The sequence below is a fragment of the Scomber scombrus genome, chromosome 9 (assembly GCF_963691925.1).
Source record: "Scomber scombrus chromosome 9, fScoSco1.1, whole genome shotgun sequence".
Classification (NCBI taxonomy): Eukaryota; Metazoa; Chordata; class Actinopteri; order Scombriformes; family Scombridae; genus Scomber; species Scomber scombrus.
Genome location: NC_084978.1, coordinates 20,286,605 through 20,306,411, shown reverse-complemented (window position 1 = coordinate 20,306,411; position 19,807 = coordinate 20,286,605). Strand labels below are relative to the sequence as shown.

Genomic DNA, 19,807 nt, shown 5'->3' with positions numbered 1-19,807 from the left:
CATTTAGAGGCAAATTTTGAAACTGAACATTTAGGTTTCCGGGGTTAACTGATGTGTGACCTCGCCCATTTGACTAACATGAGGACATGAGTCTGCAAGTCTCAGTATGCTTTACAATGCTTTATTATCACTAACGGCATTTATGTTTTGTCTTAGTCTTTTCCTGGTGCACAAAGCCAGTGTTTTAGAAAATGATTTTCGCAAAGTCCAAGGGGATATAATTCTGAAATTAAATCAGCCACGTTCTGAGGGAGTCAATGGGAAACTGGCCAAGATGTCTAAAACAAGGGAGGTATGTCACTGATTATGCAGGATGGAGTCATCTTGGACATTGTACTACTGAGATTTATGCCATTAGTTTCATTCAGATAGCACTGCAATAATACATTTTCTCTTAATGCTTTGTTTTCTCTCAGGACATAAAACCAAGTACTATCCAAATATCTCAGAGTTCTCTGAAGATATCTTCTAGGAGAGTAAAACGGGGACAGGGCAGCTGCAGAGGTGGGTTGGAGCTGAGAACTGAAAATGTTTTCATTAGTTACGGTCTAATCTGGTAGTGAGACCATAAACTGTATATGCGAAGTTAATACAATTAAAGTATTATGTTTGTTTCCTCCTCTTGCCAGCTCCAACATCATTTCTGCAGTTAACAGCTAATACTAACAAACAGCCAAGCATAAGAGGTAAAACTAAATTCAAGTCTTTGGCTTTAACATTGCACCGTCTGCCATTATTTTGAATAAATGTATCTTGCCTTCTCTCATAGGAAATATAACAGAGATCCCTTGGACTGTTTCTGCGCAGCAAGGAAATGCAATTTCAGCTAATGAAAACAGAATTGTTGTCCAAGAAGATGGTTATTACTTGGTGTTTGGACAAGTATTGTGTCACTGTAACTCAAGCATAACTAAGTTAATACCCAATTGATTTGTTCCAACTATTCTGCTAATGTTCTGTGTAATTCACAGGTTTTGTTCGAGAGCCCAAGCACAGTTATGGGACATGTAATTCGAAGTTGGGGTTCCACGACATCAGGGACAGGTTCAACAGAGCTTTTGTGCTGTCTGCAAGAGATATCCGATGCAGCTGCTGCCAATACATGCTACACCTCAGGTCAGTAAGGCACTACTGCTGGCCTGCAGTGAGGCTGCATAAAGGAATAGTTTGACATTTTTAAAATACTTTGAGTTTATGGTAAATGTGAAGCTATGCTAACAGCCAGCTGACTAGTAGAAACTGGGGAAAAAATCCACCTGCCAGCACTTTTTACATTTCTTATTTGTTTAATTCATACAAAAAAAAAAAAAAAAAAAAAAGCTAAAATGGCATGTTGTGGTTGTACAGCTGGCTATGTTCCAGACTATCTCTAAGCCAGGAACAGTGACTTCCTGGAGTCTTGTCTTTACCCTGAGGTTGCTCACGGATCGAAATTATTCTGTCACTTATCGTGTGTGTTGTTTTTACACTTGGACTTTTCTGCTAATTATACAAAGGACAAGTGATCTCTTAATTTTTGAGCTACAGTTGTGCTTGTAGGCAGATTTCCCTACTTTCGGACTGAACCAGACTAGCCGTTTCCCTGTTTCCACTCTTTGTTCTAACCTAACCTAACTGTAGTTTCATATTTACTGTACAGATATGAGAGTATGATCTAACTTCTAACTTAATTCTTCTCATCTAACTCTCAGCATGAAAGCGGAAAAAAAACATAAACTATTCCTTTAACTTCAGCTGCCTTGCTTTAATGATGTAAAGATCTGTGACAAATCCAAGTAAAAACCTGAATAATGAGCAAAGAAACAACAGCAAATGGGGGTTGATGAATATGAAAATGATGTGTGGCCTTCTCAGCCACTAGATCTTAACCAAGAATAACACTTTAGAGATTTGGTAGCAATTTGTCATACAGCGCTCTCCACCACCATCATCAAGCCACCAAATTAGGGAATATATTTTGTGTTCAATTCAATAGAGCATTAAAAAAAGCATTGCAGCTCTTGGTGGTGGCCTTACTGAGACACATTACATGTAATTTTATCTAATTTGTCACCCTACTTGTGTCTCCTCTGATGCCTTCTTTTTAAACTGTAAACGTATGTGTCCTCTGTTATAGGCATAGTGCAGCTGCGTCAGAATGATGAGCTAGAACTGGTGATACCATACCGGCCCCAAGCCCTGATCTCCATGGACGCAGAGTCAACATTTTTTGGTGTCATACAGCTGAACTGAAACAAGGACAGAATAAAGACGATAACAGCACAGCTTGTTGTCACAGGATATAGAGAGCTGACACTGAGCGTTGTGAGGGGATGTTGATAAAGGACAGAGTGACAGCAGAGGCAAAACTGAACATCGCAGCCTCCCGGGAGGTCAGAAAAGGACATAATGAACTTTTTTAAAATCAACATCCCATTAGTTTTTTACTTTTGAAATCCTTTAAAGCATTTAAGTGTCTCTTTCAGTTAGTCCACCTGCGCTGCTATCCCATGACATTGTTTATGTGTGCTACCACCTCCTTTCATCAGCCTATTTTAGCACATCTCTTTATACCTTGCTGGGGGCTTCCCTCTAGCACCATCTCCGCACTGTCTGTCTGTTTATTTGTTCCTCATCTATTTTAGGATGGTTTCCGTTTTCCTAAGACTATGTCAGGAACAAACAATGGTATAAATTTATATCACTCAGGAGGAGGTGTTTTGTATTTGGCACGAAACCCCTCAACACTGTAAATGTTGTAATATATCATGTTAAAAGAAAAATGTGACAATCTTTATCTGAATAAAAGTTTTTAACCCAGTTAGAATTCCCAAAGCTTAATAGTAAGTGATATATCTTTTGTCAAGTCTTGATTGTCTAAATATAGATACAACAATGCCTATCTGGTGTCCACAGCTGTTTTTTCCCCCTCTTTTTTTGTGAAGCGTGGATATAAGAGGGTGTGTATGTGAGCTCTGACAACAGTGGTGGTACAGTTTAACATAGGCAGCACAGGGAAAATGCTCAGACACATGTTCTCTAATCTTCTACTGCTCTGGTCACTTAGCCATGAGGTTTATGCAACTGGACTAACATATGGTGACCCAAAGGTAAGCTGAAGATGAACAGTTTAAATGCTAAATGTGTAAAATCATTGCAATGTATTCAGTTTTGTTGAACCTTTACTAGTTTTGAGATCTTTAAAAAAAACTATGCAGGTTGTTTGACTTTGTTTCGATGGTTTACTCCTTGATTATGATTAATGTTCCTTTCATTTCAAGGAGCAGTCCTGGAACAACCACAACCTCTCTTCTGTCCCTCTGGATTTGGATGTAAGGCTTAGAAAACTAGACCTGTCCAATAACTTCATCAGACAGTTGCACACACTTGGTCTGGTATACTTGGAGCAGCTGGACCTGAGCTGCAACCAGCTGGGTTTCATCTCCGAAGGGGCTTTTGAAAACCTGGCTCGACTTGAAGAGTTGAATTTGTCCAGAAATGCGCTGAACAACAACCTTGGCAGTAACAGCAAAGCCCTCCAATCCATCAGTGAACTGAAGAGTTTGGATATATCAATGAACGGTCTGAGTGATACTGCGGTGGAGCTATACCTCCGAAACAAATTGTCCCTTGATCAACTGAAGATGACTGGTAATGCTTTAACAAGACTTACACACAACTTGTTCAAAGAGAGTAAAAGTTTGAGGGCCATTAATATTGAAGACAATCTGATATCAGTGATTGATCAGGGCACATTCGAACCATTGACCAAATTAGAGACGCTAAACTTGGCCCAAAATAATCTGGCCCATATCTGTGATTTTAAATTACATCAAGTTAAATATCTGAATCTCAGTAGAAATTCAGTAGAGTTCTTTCTTACACATGAGGATCACCAATTGTACAGACTTGAAATTCTTGATCTAAGTTATAACAAATTACTTTATTTCCCAATTGTTCCAAAGATTAACAGTTTGAAGTATCTTCATTTACAAAATAACATGGTTGGTGCCCTGAATTCAGAGGCAACAATGGTGTCAGAAGCCAATTATCTTTATAATGAGATTGTAAATCATGGTGACACTAGAGTTAAGAAAAATGACCTTCACGCAAACTGGAGGCTGATGCCTCTGGTTTATATTGACTTGAGCTATAACCACTTCAGATCTTTCCCACTGGAGACGTTGATCCTTCTCTCGTCTTTGGAAACGCTGAATTTCAGCCATAACTGTGTTCAAAACATCATCTGGAATGTTAGAAATGATAGTGAATCAGGACACAATCGTCAGCTTTTCTTTTCTTCTTTAAAGTACCTTGACCTGCAAAGCAATGGAATTGTATCTATTTCCCCTCGCTTCCTCAAGACACTGACACATTTAGAGACATTAAATCTTCAAGACAATTCCGTGCTGCCTTGTTCTCCCATGGACCATTTGCCAAGCTCTCAGTCAACAGCACAAATAAATTACAACACATCCTGTGTCGTCTTTGGGCAATTAAGGACTCTTAAACACCTCAATCTTAAAGAAAACAACATAAAGATGCTTCACGCAAACTCATTTCAGAAAACCTCTTTGATTTCCCTCAATCTTGCAAGAAATGTACATATGGCAATGCATGTGGATGCACTTGAGGATGTGCAGGGAAGTCTTCAGTCTTTGACTCTCAGTGAACTCAACATGACCAGCTCTGATCTGTCTTTACCTTGTATGCCAGCGTTAACCCAGCTGAATGTATCAAACAATGATCTAGACATCATGCCCAGCAGTTTGAGTTGCTCTCCCTTGAGAGAAATCGACATAAGAAATAATGCCTTTGTGTCTTTAAACCACTCTTTGATTCTTGCTTTATCTGTACACCTAAATATGATGCACATTAGTGGGAATTATTTTAATTGCTGTGACAGTGAATGGCTGATGCTCCTAAATGAATCGAATATCAAACTGCCTGATGTCGGTCAAGCCGAATGCTTCATAAGTGCTGGTAACATTTTGATAACAGAGTATTTGAACAGTTCTGAAATACATTGCTTGTTTCATACAAAAACGCAGGAAACTCACTTTGGACAAATGATTATAATTATTTTATTTATATTTGCAATATTGATAGTGTTCATCATATTCACCAGAAGAATGTGTTGCAATCAAAGATCATTAATAGTGTGATATAACATCTGTTTTTGTTGGTTTATTGTGTATATTGTTTCATATGGGTTACATGTGTATACTGTATGCAAACCAAATGAGAAACTGGAGAACAGACTGCAGTTGCTGAAGCATATTTCCTGTGAGTGTCATTGTGCATGACTAGTTTCACTATAAACAAAAGCTTAGGCTGTACCACTTTTACAATTTCAGTGAAGAAGTATAAAGAAGACTCCATTCCATTGCACATTACTCTGTTTGTGAGACATGCATCACGCTGTGTGACCTGTGCAGCTGAAATATTGTGATTAAAATTGGCTTTATCGACTCCCAAGCCGTTTGGTCACAGTGCGTGCCAAATCACTGTTTTTTGCCCATCCTTCATTGTGAAATGTTTGTTTGCAACTAAAACTTTAACCTTGGCTCAAATTTTTATGACGTCTGTGAAGCCTTGCACAACATTCCCAGAATGAGGACTAAGCTCCTGAACAATTCAACCCAACGCCAAGTACGGACATTGTAAGAGTTCCTTTATGAAAATAGCTTATCTTACAGTGTATATAGATATATGTGTGATCCATTATTATAAATATCATTATCTCCATTTGTTTATGTTTTATAATGCATGACTTATCTAGTTCTGATCCTGGAAGACTGTCATCAAATGTTGTAAATCTGACAACAGTCATGCTGTACATAATAAACATACTGTATCTAATAACAATATTTTTTTCCTGTTAACAGCCTTTATTTTAAAATAAAAATACCTCTTTATCTATAAATAAATCACAGAGGTTTGAGTGCGTACGGATTTCTGTTTTTGTGAATTTCTTTTTATAGTTGGACAACATGAATTCCACAAAGTCATAAAATATTGGTTGGAAGAGCTTTTATCAGTCAGTGTAAGATACATACTCACTCAATAATCTGTCTGAGTTTGAATTGAGGAGAAAGAAAAAAACGAGACCCCTCTAGATAGCAATAAAATAAGGTCAAACTAACAACACATTAATTAACTATGAATTCCGCCTCACCCTGTTGATACACAGACAATGATTATAACATTAATGCTGGTGAAAGATAACATGGTGCAGAAGTAAAATGCAGAATTTATAACCATCTCAACAAGGGTGTATGGAGGAGGAACTGCTGTAGCAGGAGGATATCCTGTTGAGCAATCTTCTTATTGTCCCTCTTCTTTTAGTGACACAGAAGTGCCATTTTTAAATTCTTGTACCCATTACCACTTCGTCCACTGGGTAAGAGGCCTGTGATTCCAGCATTAGTGTTAAGGAACCAGGATGCCTATCAATCTGGCTCTTGAGCAATATAACTGTAGGAAATGTCTTTCTTGCCCCACCCACAAGATTGAGGTACTAGATCAAGTAGCAGCTTGACAAGTTCAAGCAAAGAACACTCAAAGAAAAGAGCACTGTGTGGATAGTATTAGTAAAACCATAGGAATGCAAATAGCAAATTGTATTCATTCTTCTACTTGGTGGTTAAAGGTAGCTGGCATTCAAGTATTATAGCAGCAGCTTGTTTGTTAACACATAACAGCAAGTACTGAAAACTAATACTATCAGTCTCTCCCTCTAGGCCAGTGGCTCTCAAATGTGTCTTGGGACACCTTGAGGGGGTCCAAAGCAAAAAGGGGAATAATTTATCATCACTATAATTCCATCTATAAGTAACAGAATGACAGAATGTATGACTGTTTTGGTCATGTGTTTGATACACTTTCTGTAATAAAACATCAAATAGCAAAAATAAGATATCAGATGGGGGACTCTGGGACAAAATCTTATCAAATGGGGGTCTGTGGTCTAATCTTTGGCAGTTTAGGGATCCTTGACATGAAAATGTTTGAAAACCATTGCTCTAGGCTAACTATATTTCCAGTAAACCCCATCCTTACCAGAAAAATGTCAGATTTGTTCAATCAAATATGAAACTCTGGAAATGTTTCTTCATAAAGATCATTTATCTGACATTGTTGGTATCTGGGTCTTCTGTATTAAGTCACTTTCTGTTTTCATTTATATCTATTCTGTTGATATCCTGACTACTCAGCATCCAACTGTTTCTCCTGCTACCGTTTTCTGTTTTGTTTTCTCATTGTGGGAATTTGCTGACCCTAAGTACATTGTGTTGTCCACCTGTCACATAACTATACTCTTGGTAGAAATAGCATCTCATCGAAGAAAACATTACTGTGCTTCAATACAGAAATCATAGGTTGACCTTGTCTCATTTATTTTCTTATTTTCTTGTTTCTATCAGGTGAACACTAAGAGGTAACTTTGAAACATTCAGTTCACTTCCGTGTAATATTGGGTCTGACCGAGGTCAATGGAAAAGTTGCTCCCAAGAAAGCATTATAAGAGGGAATCTTAATTTCCTTAACCCTTGACTAGATCCACCAGTAAATATTCCATCCCTGTAATTAAGGCAGATGTACTGTGTGAATCCACAGATAATTATACATGATGGGATACATTACATGTCAGTGGAATTAAACTGAACCTATCCAGAGATCCTCGTGGTCTATTTGTCGATCTCCTTTATCACAAGAGTTCATGACCTGCACTGTTCACATTAGGTGATTTTAAAGATCCCCTCCAGACACGTTGTAAGATGTACATATAAAACAATCTAATGTAAAAACAGCATCCCAGTGTCAAACTATACGAATATAGTGGGGTCCAAAAGTCTGAGACCACTAGTCAGAAAGTTGAATCTTTGAAAAATGCACATGAATTTCAAATTATCTTAGTATTTGATATGCTCCTCTTTTGCTTTAAAGACAGCATGCACTTGAGCTGGCATGGCTTGGCTGTCCATGACAGTAAGGACTCCTTGGTCTTCTTTGGTGTTGAAGTAGTTCTTCCAAAGTTTAGGGGTGTGCTTGAGGTCCTGCTGCTGCATGAATCCTCTTTCACAAAGATGCAAACCAGAGACTACAGCCTGTCTCTGAAGGATGGACTGGTACTCCTCCTTGGTCAGGGTGATGTCAATTCAGTGTTGGTGTCCAACTTCAGAGTAGTTAAAAACACCCCCAGACTTGAATACTCCCAAACCAGTCGGTTTGATACACTGCGGTATCATTCTCTCTCCTGTTACTGCCACAAATCTCAAACTTGGATTCATTATTAAATAGGGCAAAGTCATCCACTGTGAAATACTGGTATTTCTTAGCCCACCACAAGTGCTTGACCTTGTTTTCCCTCCTGAGAACTAACTGCTACTTGTCCTCTGAGACTACAAGACAGCCTTCTTTTGACAGTACTTTTGCTGATAGGAGTCTTGCGTTTTTTATTTCGCAAATTCTGTATCTGTGATGAAGTTGCCTGATTATGCTTTGGATACAATCGATCCAGTTTCTGCAAAGCATTTTAGAGCTCCATGCATTGCCTCCCTAAAAACCTTTAGTCTAGACATGATTTGATGCTGAGAAAGCCCCACTTTGTTTAGAATAACAATTTGAATCCTGACACTATGAGCCTCTTATGAGAAGGTAAAATCCACCTGAATGTCATCTGAACACATGCTTCAATGAAAGGGATACAACTAAAAGAAATCTGACCTTTTGTACAAAGGACTTCAGTTTGTCAATGAAACAAAATTGTTTAAATTGTATTTCTGATTAATAAATAGTGCAGAATTTTAAAATATTTCTATTTCATTTTACATGCCATTACTTCTTGTATAGTAACTTCTCACATTTTCAAGTTACTTCCAATTTTAGGTTAAAAAACCCCAACATTTTTAATGTAGTCTCAGACTTTAGGACCCCAATGTACATCATGACCCCGGGCCTTATGGCGCTTTTCCACTACACTGTTCCAGCACGACTCGCCTCGACTCGCCTCGGTTCTTTTTGCGTTTCCACTAGGGAAAGTACCTGGTACCTGTTACTTTTTTAGTACCTGCTCTGGTGAGGTTCCAAGCGAGCCAAGCCGGTACTAAGATGTGACGTCGACACACTGCTGGCCGCTGATTGGTAGTTGTCGCTGGAAGAGTCATGAGCCGTCCCACACAAGAATCAAACCCGGCATTTTTAGATACCGGCAGCAGCGTTACAACCATAGTTACAGCTATACGGCTCAATTTTCTTGCTTTGTGTGAGACAAAAAGCCTCATACAGCAGCAAGTACACCACTGCCTCAATGTCCTCCATTGTTTATGTGTTTTGTGTCGGGTATAAAACGAAGTCACAGCAGTTTCAGTTTTCAGCCGTGCTATGACGACCCCGCCCACGTTGAGTAGGTACTTTTTTGTAATGGAAAAGGTCTGTTCTGGAACCGTACCGAGGCGAGGTGAGTCGAGGCGAGTCGTGCTGGAACTGTGTAGTGGAAAAGCGCCAATAGTGCTTTTATAATATCACCCATTAAGATTTAGTAGTTTTAGTAGTAGTGCTTTTCTTTAGTCCACAGTGTCCGGGAAAGATAAAGCAAGAATAGAAGTTGCTTGAACATGTTTTAAAAGTCGGGGGAAGCTGAAGAAAGAGTAGGACACCCAATAACATTAACGCTACAAAACATTTCCTTCGAATGAATTAACTATTTCGGCATCAAAAATGATCCAGTAGAGGTTTCCAACATGGCGGGTTCGGGCTCCGCTTTGTCTACCGGCTGTCAAGTGTTAGTGGAAGAAAGAGCAGAACGACAACAACGAGGACAGCTCTGAGATAACTCCCCAAACCCAGAAAACATAAAGCTGTGAACACACTATGTCGTCAAAACTCTGTAACTTCAACCACGTATTTGCTACCTGCGGTGCAAGCTAGTCATTAGCAAGCTAACACGAGCTGAGCCCGGGCTCCAGCGGCTGCAGCTCCTTCCATGTACCCGTCTGCAGCCTGCAGAAAGGGGCGGGACCAAAGGTGAACGCTTATCCCCGCTCATATGTGGTTGTATTTGATTGAAATGAATGAATGTGGGCGGATCTAAATGTCACTTGTGATTGGTTGGCGGGTCTAAAGGTCGCTTGTGATTGGCTGAAAGTCGAATGTGGGCGGGACTAAAGGTCGCTCACTGAAAACGGTTTGAGTACCTTGGCCTTGCAGATCCCCGAGCTTTCCTGGCGGTCGGGCCCGGGCGAGGAGCCTCTATGGCCGGCCAGAGGGAATGAAGTTTGCCTGTCGGATGAATGTGCCTCAGCACTCATTTTTCTGATTATCTTCAACTCAAATGTGCAAAATACAAATGATCTGACATTAGCTGTGCAGTGTATTATGTTTTTATATTACAAATTATATTTATTATATATATACACACACATTATCTACACTGTTATTACCACTTTTCTGCTCGATGTACTTACTGGAAGTGAATATATTACATATTTAAATATTTAGATTTATAGTTAGAATATTATAGTTTAGAGTTTATTTTATATTAGGGTTTTTGGTCACATTTATATACACTATTTTTAATCTTTATACCTATATTTATATTACCGTTATACTTATATTACTGTAAGAATTTTATTTATATATATAAATAATCTGCTGCAGATTTATGATCATGTGTTACAAAGATTTTGTTTACTGCCTTTAGTTGACTAAAGTAGAATTTTAGAGTGGCACAAGTGCACTATTCAATAGTGCACAAATAAGAGTCATTACTATACATTCAATAGTGACTATTGAATGTATAGTAATGACTCTTATTTGTCTGGGAGATGAATATGGTGGACAGGCTCTCCCTCCAGGAACAGCGGGAAACCTCCATTGTCTCCTTTCAAGTTTAAACAACCAGCGACCAATCTCAATCGACCTTTAACACCACATTTGAGACTATGAACCAATCAAAATCACACGTGGGCGGGGTTAAAGGTCCACCTTTCTGAAGGCTGCAGATGGGTATGCTTCGCTCCAGTAGTAGCAGGCAGAAGTCAACCGGGCATCATGACTCCTCAGCAGTGCCAACCTCACCCCTCCATCATCAGCCAGAAAGTGCAGCTAACCTATAAACTGTTCTTGCTGGAAAATGCCCGCAACACACTTGAAGAAGAGCTTCGCAATTTAACCAAAAAGGTAAAGTTATCATCCGTATAATTATCTTCAAACGAATGAAGCTAGCAAGCACTCGTGTCAAATCTTCGTGACACAGCTGAATTATAATTTGGCTAGTTAAATTTATTAGCTGCAGTTTATGTTGCATTCACATATAATCAGGCAGACGACATCTGCTGGACTGTTTACAGTAAATAAAATAAAATATAAAAAATATATTCTTGTGTATTATTTAGTGTTATTATCATAGCAATACATATCTATGGCTATACAATTCTGTTTTCTCTAGATATTGCCTTGCAAACTGAAACTTATGTTAAATTCCCTCCAAAACATAATTCATTCATTAATTTCCAAGATTGATAGTGAGATGAGAAAGTCACTTGTGTATTCCTTCTCTATATTTGTCACATCCGGTACTGAATTCCGTGGTGGAAGACGGTAAAAGTTAAAACATTTTAACTTTGAACGGCCGTTGCCGTCGACGGGTTTCTTTGCCGGCCTCGCCCAAGTTTTACCGTCCTTCTCTCGTCCACTAAAATGACATCCGGTTTGCCGTCTGCCGTTTGTCTGATTCCATGTGAATGCAGCATTAATCAAACAAAACGATAAAAATGCAGTTTATGGTTGCATTGAATGCTTATTTCATAAGTTGGTCGTTTTTAGATTTCTTGAATGAAAAAATAGCCATAACAGTAGGGTACAATGCAGTTCAAAAACCCCGAAGATATCCATATTGCAGTGATATATATTTTGTTAATGCAAAAGCCTTTTTTATAATTCTGTTATCACTTAAGCTTGTTTCAATTCCTCCCGCAGGCCTACGAAGAGGTCCAAAGTTTCTTGAATTCATCTTTTTCCACCAGTGTGTCCAGTGATCTCGCTAAGGCTTTGGATGTGAAATGTCAAACTATTGTCAAGCTCTCAGCTTCATTAAAGGTCCAAGCACTTGGTAAGTCAAAAAATCTCTTTGTAAGAATTAGCAATCCCTTCTTTTTAGTGACAACGGTGAGTGAGTTAAGTGAGCTGCAGTCAACATCATGTTACTAGCGCTGTTAATCTAAATGCCCTCCCCACCTTGCTTTCTCTACAGAGCCACAGGTTTGTGTGCAGCCTACTAGTAAAAACCTGCTTCAGCCACTCAGAGACAAAGGGATCCTAAAGACAGATGTTCTCAAGTTTGGGCCCATGTTGCAGAACTCCCTGATGGCGAGCTCCATAGCCAAAGCAGTCCATGTACTTGGAGCCACACTTTCCCATCAGCAGCTGAAACACTCCTCCTGGATGGCTGTTTCAGCCATCCAGGAGGATGACATGATGGGCAGTTTTTCGTCCAGCTGTGACAGAGCTGTTGTGGCTACGAGCTCGTCCTGTCATTTAGAGGATGAAAAAGAAGTTGCTTTAGAGGGGAAACGCCAACCAGAGGCTATGATTCTACCTCCTGCCATCATGCAGAGTCCCAAGATGAATGCAGAAAGGCCACCAATACTAGTACCTCCCATTAAAGCTGTATTCCCAGAGATGAGTAACCCTAAACCCAGGAACACAACACCACTAACACAACACCACTGGGGATGTGAGGATGATGTCCAGGTGCAACACCAAAAACAAACATCCTCTCAGTTGCTGCGCTTCCTCCAAGCAAAAGCCAAAACCATGGGTGCACTGGAGGTCACGGTCATGGAGTGGAGTAAAAATTGTACATATGCTTCAAGCTCGCCACAGTCGTCATCTCCGACCATCAAAACACACAGCTACCAATTGAGACATGGCGTGGCAGATGATCTAATCAACGCACTGGCTCCAAAAACTTTGCTTGCAGACGTAGAAAACGAAGCCCCGGTCTTCAGGGTGAAACGGGTCGAGTCAAGCGGCTCTCTGACCTACACTTGTGTGATTGCAACCAAAACAGAATTGTGGGATATTGGAGACATCTTCACAGAGGTGGTGCAGGGGAGCTCTGACGACAGCGCCCCTGAAAATGGAGGCTGCCAAAATAAAATGGATCAGGTGGAGAAGGCTTGTGTAAACATCAAGTGGGAAACCCGGTGCACAGATCCTGAACATGAAAACAATTCTGCTGGCGTAAACATGCCAGCCACCGATGGTATAAACATTCCCGAGTTCCAAGTCCGGAGGTTTGAAGAGACCGAGGTTGTTGTATCTCATATTGTCAGTCCAGGCAGCTTCTACATCCAGCACGCAGACTCCATAATGAAGCTGCAGGCCCTTGTCACAGAGTAAGTCACTCAGCATGGTTGGTAATCTCTCGCCTGTTTTTTCTCAGCTTTCACTGATTCCCTGATCACATTTACAGAACTTAAAGCGCCACTTATCCTTTTTGTTCATTACTGCTCTCTTTGTAGATTTTTCTTTTTTTTCCTTTTTTAATATTCCACATGTTTCTGGTTGTCATTATGTTTTTTGTTTTTTTTCTTCATTTGCAGCAGCTGGAAAGCCAGTAGTTCATATGCCGTGCAGAACTGCATTCCAGACATTGGAACCCAAGTAATGTGTTGGTTCCCTAAGCAAGAACAATGGTGCAGGGCTCAGGTGACGAAGATATGTGGAGTAAGTGGAGGTGGGTCTGGTTTTTGTGTGTTGGAATGGTTTTGCCAATGCGTACCTCTAGATGGTAGCAATGTCATTTAACTTGCCTGTAGCCACTTGGGAAAATCTTTGGCTCTTGCTGTCATGTTCTCTTGTTTGTTTGTTTTTTGGATGTAAGATAATAATGCCACTGACGGAGCAGCGGGTGAAACATCCATCAAGGTGGAGGTGCAGAGGCTGGACCACGGTGATAATGCCTGTCTGTCGCTGTTTAACATCAAGGAGATGACCCCAGAAATGGCCAACTTGCCACTCCAGGCAGTGCAGGTCTCTCTGGCAAATGTAGGTAGTTCCTTATTCATATAATATCAATACTGGCTTCATGATTTTCGACATATATTTCAACTGGCACATACACTTCCCACTGATGAACATGTTAAGGTTTTTAGAGACAGGCTGGCTGATTATCTCTCAGGATTTGCATACGTAGAAAAGGTTAATATACTGTGCTCTGCTGTGAGTGTAGACAGACTGGATTATTGGCATTTGTCCACACGATTAGTCACAGTCTTATCTATCGCTTAGTGATAAAGGAAATGAATTATCTCAGTTCATGGTATTTTGTGTCTGTTTCCCCCCCCTTAGGTGACGCCTGTGAATGGGAGAGACTGGTCTGAGGAGGCAGTCGGCTGGTTCAGAGCAATGGTACACAACAGGACGCTCTATGCCAGACTCTACCCACAGGGGCCCAAAGTTACAGTCGAGCTGTTCTTGGAAAAGGGAAAGCTTGGGGCTATGAGGTATGAAGCGTGGTCAATTAAATGTACATCATAAATTAATAACTATCTCTGTGTGTGTGTGTTGGGGGGGGCAAATTAAGTTACACAGTTATTAACACAGCTAATGTTGTTACTGGCAACAAGTAGTATTATTATTATTTTAACAGTTGTTATTGTACAAGTGATGTACTGCTTTGAATTGACATAATAATGTTTATATAGTGTTACGGGTCATAAACTGCACACATTATTAACCATACTGCGGTGTTATGTGCATTTTAGGAGGGGTGCATCACTGTCTTTGAGACTGACCCAGAATGGACATGCTAAACACAACAAACTTAAGAATGCTGGAGTCATGAAAAGAAGTAAGTAGTTTTGCAGCAACATTTACCCGAGACTGCACATCCAGGTGGCAGTACGTGACCATACTATCACTCATTTTCACTCAGTCTTTTGTTTGGCCTTTTTAGGTGCTGTTCAAGCTAAAATGAGGAAACAGGACTCTGACTGGGAGAAGTACCTCATCTCGTGCTACACTAAAAGTAAGAAGTAATCCACAAAGCAGAGAATGTGAATAGTTTTGACACAGCCAACTAAACGTCACATTTGAATTACAAAAGGCAAACGTGCTGTGTAACAGACATTTAATGATTCTTAAAGAGCTTTAAATTGATCGTCTAATTTAGTTTGACCATCTGTGTACAAACACGCACACAGTGGACTTCTAGTAAAGGTTTCACATTGACAAACTGCTGTGATTGGCACTTTGCAGTACAAGGACAATTCAAGGATATTTAAAACAAAATAAAATAAACCTGAAGGTATTGACTGTAGATTGTCAGCTGTCTTGTGTATTTATGTGTCTTGTATTGTTTTTTTTATAACCTTTTTATACTTGAGAGGATAATTGTGGCACTTGTTGTATTATTTTGAACATTACCTGTGTTTTCATTTGCTATTATTTGTTCCTTTTTTTTGCTGTCTTGTAAGCCCACTTGGGCTGGGCAATAAAAATCATGTACTGTCAAGATAGTTTTGTATGCCTTTGGTCTATACTTTCATAAAAGCAGTAAATTATTATTATTATCATTATTATTATTATTCCAGCCACCAGATGGTGCCAGTTCAGTCAGATTACCTGCCCTCTACTACTGCCTTGTGATACTTGATCTGTATGCCACAAACAGTTCTTTTGAGAATAATCATTATTACGCTATGTTGTCTCAGTTAATATTGAGCTATTGCACAATGGCAGATTTTGAATGTATATGTCTCTGCTTTTGCAATAAAATTGTTATCCACTATTGTTCAAATCCATATCTGTCTATCTTGTAGTTGTGTATGTTTCATACAGAGAATATAAATGAGGTTTAGTTCATTGAAAGAATTACCCGACCACCCAAACCCTCCCACTACATGTGTCAGAAGTGACGCAGAAACGCTCATGGCACAGTGAACTGTTGCAGGTCATCTGATAGTGTATGACAAACGACCACATTGTCTTCTCACTTGCATTCATGTGTTACTGTAAATTATTGTTTCTACTGTTACAGGGAGGAATTTGACCGGAACAAACTGAGAAATCTCAAACTAGAGTTATGATTATTGTACCTTTTTTATAACTGCTGAGGTAGGTTTGCACATACAAGGAAATTGCCTTGGCGTTATGGTGCATAACAACTGAAAAAACAGGTTAGAGAAAATACAAGTACTTACACCATGAAAGAGAAAAAACTATAACCACAAAAGTCAGGTAATCATAAATAAATAGGTAATGAAAAATAACAAAAACTACTGTATAGTGATAAAATCTACTGTAACTTACATAAAGTTGTGAACTAACCTTTAACCCAAATCACTATGGATATGTTTTCCTGTGTTCATAAATTATATTTTTATATAGTTATAAAACCACTGCAAACAATTTATGTGAGAAGTTCTTGATCAAAAGTAGTTGCAGCCAAGATAAGTTTTCCTGTTAAAACATAAGAACAGTGGTATTTTTGTTAGAATATACTGTATCTGCTGTTTATCAAGGCAGTGCTTTATGAAATAGTATTTGCATGCTTAATTTACAATATTAAATTGGGTTTAGGTTACAAAAATGGCTTGAACAAACAAGACTATTAAATCCACATTTTAAGTGATCTTAATTCAATCTTGTGTATGAATTATCTTTTAATTGAGCCTGGATTTCATTTTCCACTATGGTAGTGTTAGGGGTTAGGGTTGTTGAACGGCATATGTTTTCTTTGGTTGAATCTGCAAAACCTGTTACTGACTCTATGCTCTATGATAGTGGCTCAGGTCAAAAGCTTCCTTCACTTCCCTGCCCTGCCAAGCACAATAAATAATGTGGCAGGCTGAGGCCTTTTGTGTCCACACAGATTCCTTCTTTTGCCCGGGGTGGGCGGAAATCGAGGCGTTTGATCTGAATTCTAAAGAGTCTTGTTTTAGCCCAATAAAGGACACCATTGTATGTAAATAGTTTATATAAGAGACATATGACCGCTACGGTGCAGGGCAGTGGCTAGTGGCGGAGGAATGATTAGCATTTTCCAAACGCATGGTGTTCTCTGTCCAGCATTTTGGTTTTCTAAAAAACACAATATTTTAATTCATTTCTGCCTGTTTTGTACACATTTTTGTGTACCACCACAGCTGAAGGTAAAATAAACGTTCTATCCTTTAATTCTATTTTATACTAACAATCAGTGTGCAGTAAGACAGATTTGATGTGAGTGACATCTGACATGCCACACGTCTTGACAAATACTTGGCATGATATTGTGCTTATTATCTCCATTTATAGAAGCAATATTTTAATGAATCAGCTTTTAAATAGTGTGATCATTTTATTTCTTTTTATGAGGCAAATCTGATCAAGTTTGTAGCCTTTCTTACAAACAATAGAGGTCTCTCACTTGTCTTAAAAAAATCTCATAATGAGATGGATGTCTTGCTGGGTCTCTTGGAGGTATTTGCTGGCAGTCTGTCAGTCTGTCTGCAACTGGGCTGTAGGTCAGTTTGGGAGTAGAGTATTAATACAGGGTGAGCAAATCACGTGGCTCAGTGAATGTTTCGCAATTGGCTTCGACCTGTTGCGTCTTATGACGGTGCATGGTGGTAGGCCATCGCCCCTGCTTTTATACGGCCAACAGGCGACTTGGCAATTCCTGTCCGTTTGCTCTTACTCTGCCAAATCCAGCTTGATGCTCAGGTCACACCTCAAGATGGTCATCTTTGGACCCGGCGCTGCTTACGCTGCTTGCACCGCCGGCTGAGCCTGGTAAACCTCTAAAAACTAATGTTACCACAGTTAAACCTTTACTAAGTTACTATATCAAGTTATTGTGCACAACTAAGAGCAGTGTTTGTAGCTCTTAAGTTACTTAACCTGAGAATCCAATGCTACAAATGTGACTTTAAGGCATTTTGGGCAATTTCTATAAAATTCACTTATATATATTTATATTGCATTAATTATATGGTTATAATAGTTTGCTTTAAGCTAGAGATGTAGCTTACCCTACATCCATGTAACCTTGGCTGAATATTTAACCTTTGCTTTCTGTAGACCTGGAGTCGAAAATGAACTGGGGGAGCTTTTATGCCGTGATCAGCGGCGTAAACAGGCACTCTACTGGGATCGGACGCGTTTGGCTCTCCGTCATCTTCATTTTCCGTATCCTGGTCCTGGTGGTTGCTGCTGAGAGTGTTTGGGGAGATGAGAAGTCCGGCTTCACCTGCAACACCCAGCAGCCTGGCTGCAATAGTGTCTGCTATGACCAGTTCTTCCCCATCTCACACATCCGCCTGTGGGCGCTCCAGCTTATCCTGGTCTCCACCCCCGCCCTGCTGGTGGCCATGCATGTGGCCCACCGCCGCCACATTGAAAAGAAGATCCTAAAGCGGGCAGGCCGCAGCAGCCCCAAGGACCTAGAACACATCAAGAACCAGAAGTATCAGATCACCGGAGCTCTGTGGTGGACATACATGATCAGTATCATCTTTAGAATCATCTTCGAGGTGGCTTTTCTCTACATCTTCTACTTGATCTATCCTGACTTTAAGATGGTGCGTTTGGTGAAGTGTGACTCGTACCCCTGCCCCAACACAGTGGACTGTTTTGTCTCCAGACCCACAGAGAAGACCATATTCACTGTGTTCATGCTGGCAGTGTCTGGTGTGTGTGTGCTGCTCAACCTGGCTGAGGTGGTGTACCTCATTAGCAGGGCTTGCAAACGGTATTTCCATGGCTCTGAGGAAGAGTCTAAAGGAGCTTGGATAAGTCAAAGATTGTCATCTTACAGGCAAAATGAAATCAATCAGCTGATAGCAGATCATTCTCTTAAGTCCAAGTTCACTGTGACCAAAAAGGGCCCGACTGAGAAGGGTGAGAGGTGTTCTGCTTTCTGAGACTCTGCCTTTCCCATTCCCTTTAAACTAATCAACATCCATGGAGCATGTTGCTCTGCATTAATGTCACATAAAATGTAGATATGATCATTATCAGCATACCTATTTATGTATTTTATCATTCATTCAATTGCTTATTGATTCACCTGATTTTTCTTTTAAGTTTCTACTGACGTGGTAATTGCTGTTGGAACTTGGAGCCAGTAGTGAAGTTTAAATGCCATACCAGTGCGAAAACAACACATTAAACACAGTTTGTGTTATTATTGTCCATTTGAAAAAATGACCTTAATTTGTTAGATTGTTCTGATTTTCAGTTGGTTTCCATTCATTTCAATACAGTTTGAGAAGTAATAGCCTGAGCAAGTAGACTGCTTGAGCTAATGAAACCATGTCAATGAGCATTGTGCCTTTATTTCTGTCAATGTGCGTTATTGTGTGATAATTCACTTTAAAGTATATGTTGGATTGAAAATGTTGCAGGTGTGGCCAGTTGGTTAGATGCTAATCTACTTTACCTGGCAACAATATTTAATAGCACATTTAAGAAAAACAACGCTGAGCCTTGGAAAGTACCTAATACTCCAAAGTGTACATGGTTTTGTGGTAAATTGTGGGGGAAAAAACACTGGTATGGACCTTTTTTTTTTTTTTATAGAGGCACAGATTACTGTAGAGATTAAAATGCTGGATAGGAAAGTGAACTTTACATCAAAAATATTTATTTTACTGTATGTAGTAGACTGAGTCACATCTGGTGCAAAGTAATGAACAAAAAAGCATTTAAGTGAGTAAAATGATTTGCACTAACAGCCCTTTAAGCCAACAACTGTACAGCGTGATTTTATTGGATGGTTGCTGTCATTCGATTATGCTAAACCTGGTGCAAACTGCTGTAACTATTATGTAAGCTT

At 39.6% G+C, this 19,807-nt stretch overlaps 3 protein-coding genes across 3 annotated transcripts; all 3 read left to right on the top strand.

Moving 5' to 3' along the window:
- Positions 1 to 66: 66 nt before the first annotated feature.
- Positions 67 to 2,812, top strand: LOC133986294 (tumor necrosis factor ligand superfamily member 13B-like). The gene is made up of 6 exons (XM_062426121.1): positions 67 to 292; positions 417 to 504; positions 630 to 686; positions 770 to 882; positions 972 to 1,116; positions 2,117 to 2,812. The coding sequence occupies exons 1-6, from the start codon at positions 107 to 109 to the stop codon at positions 2,230 to 2,232; spliced, it is 705 nt and encodes a 234-aa protein (XP_062282105.1). The 5' UTR covers positions 67 to 106; the 3' UTR covers positions 2,233 to 2,812.
- Positions 2,813 to 2,949: 137 nt separating this feature from the next.
- On the top strand, positions 2,950 to 5,882 carry LOC133986293 (transforming growth factor beta activator LRRC32-like). Its single transcript, XM_062426120.1, has 2 exons — positions 2,950 to 3,089; positions 3,261 to 5,882. The coding sequence occupies exons 1-2, from the start codon at positions 3,000 to 3,002 to the stop codon at positions 5,142 to 5,144; spliced, it is 1,974 nt and encodes a 657-aa protein (XP_062282104.1). The 5' UTR covers positions 2,950 to 2,999; the 3' UTR covers positions 5,145 to 5,882.
- An 11,871-nt stretch (positions 5,883 to 17,753) lies between these two features.
- Positions 17,754 to 18,913, top strand: LOC133985704 (gap junction beta-1 protein-like). The gene is made up of 2 exons (XM_062425375.1): positions 17,754 to 17,763; positions 18,052 to 18,913. Exon 2 carries the CDS (start codon positions 18,066 to 18,068, stop codon positions 18,891 to 18,893), a length of 828 nt encoding a protein of 275 aa, XP_062281359.1. The 5' UTR covers positions 17,754 to 17,763; positions 18,052 to 18,065; the 3' UTR covers positions 18,894 to 18,913.
- The last annotated feature ends 894 nt before the right edge of the window (positions 18,914 to 19,807 follow it).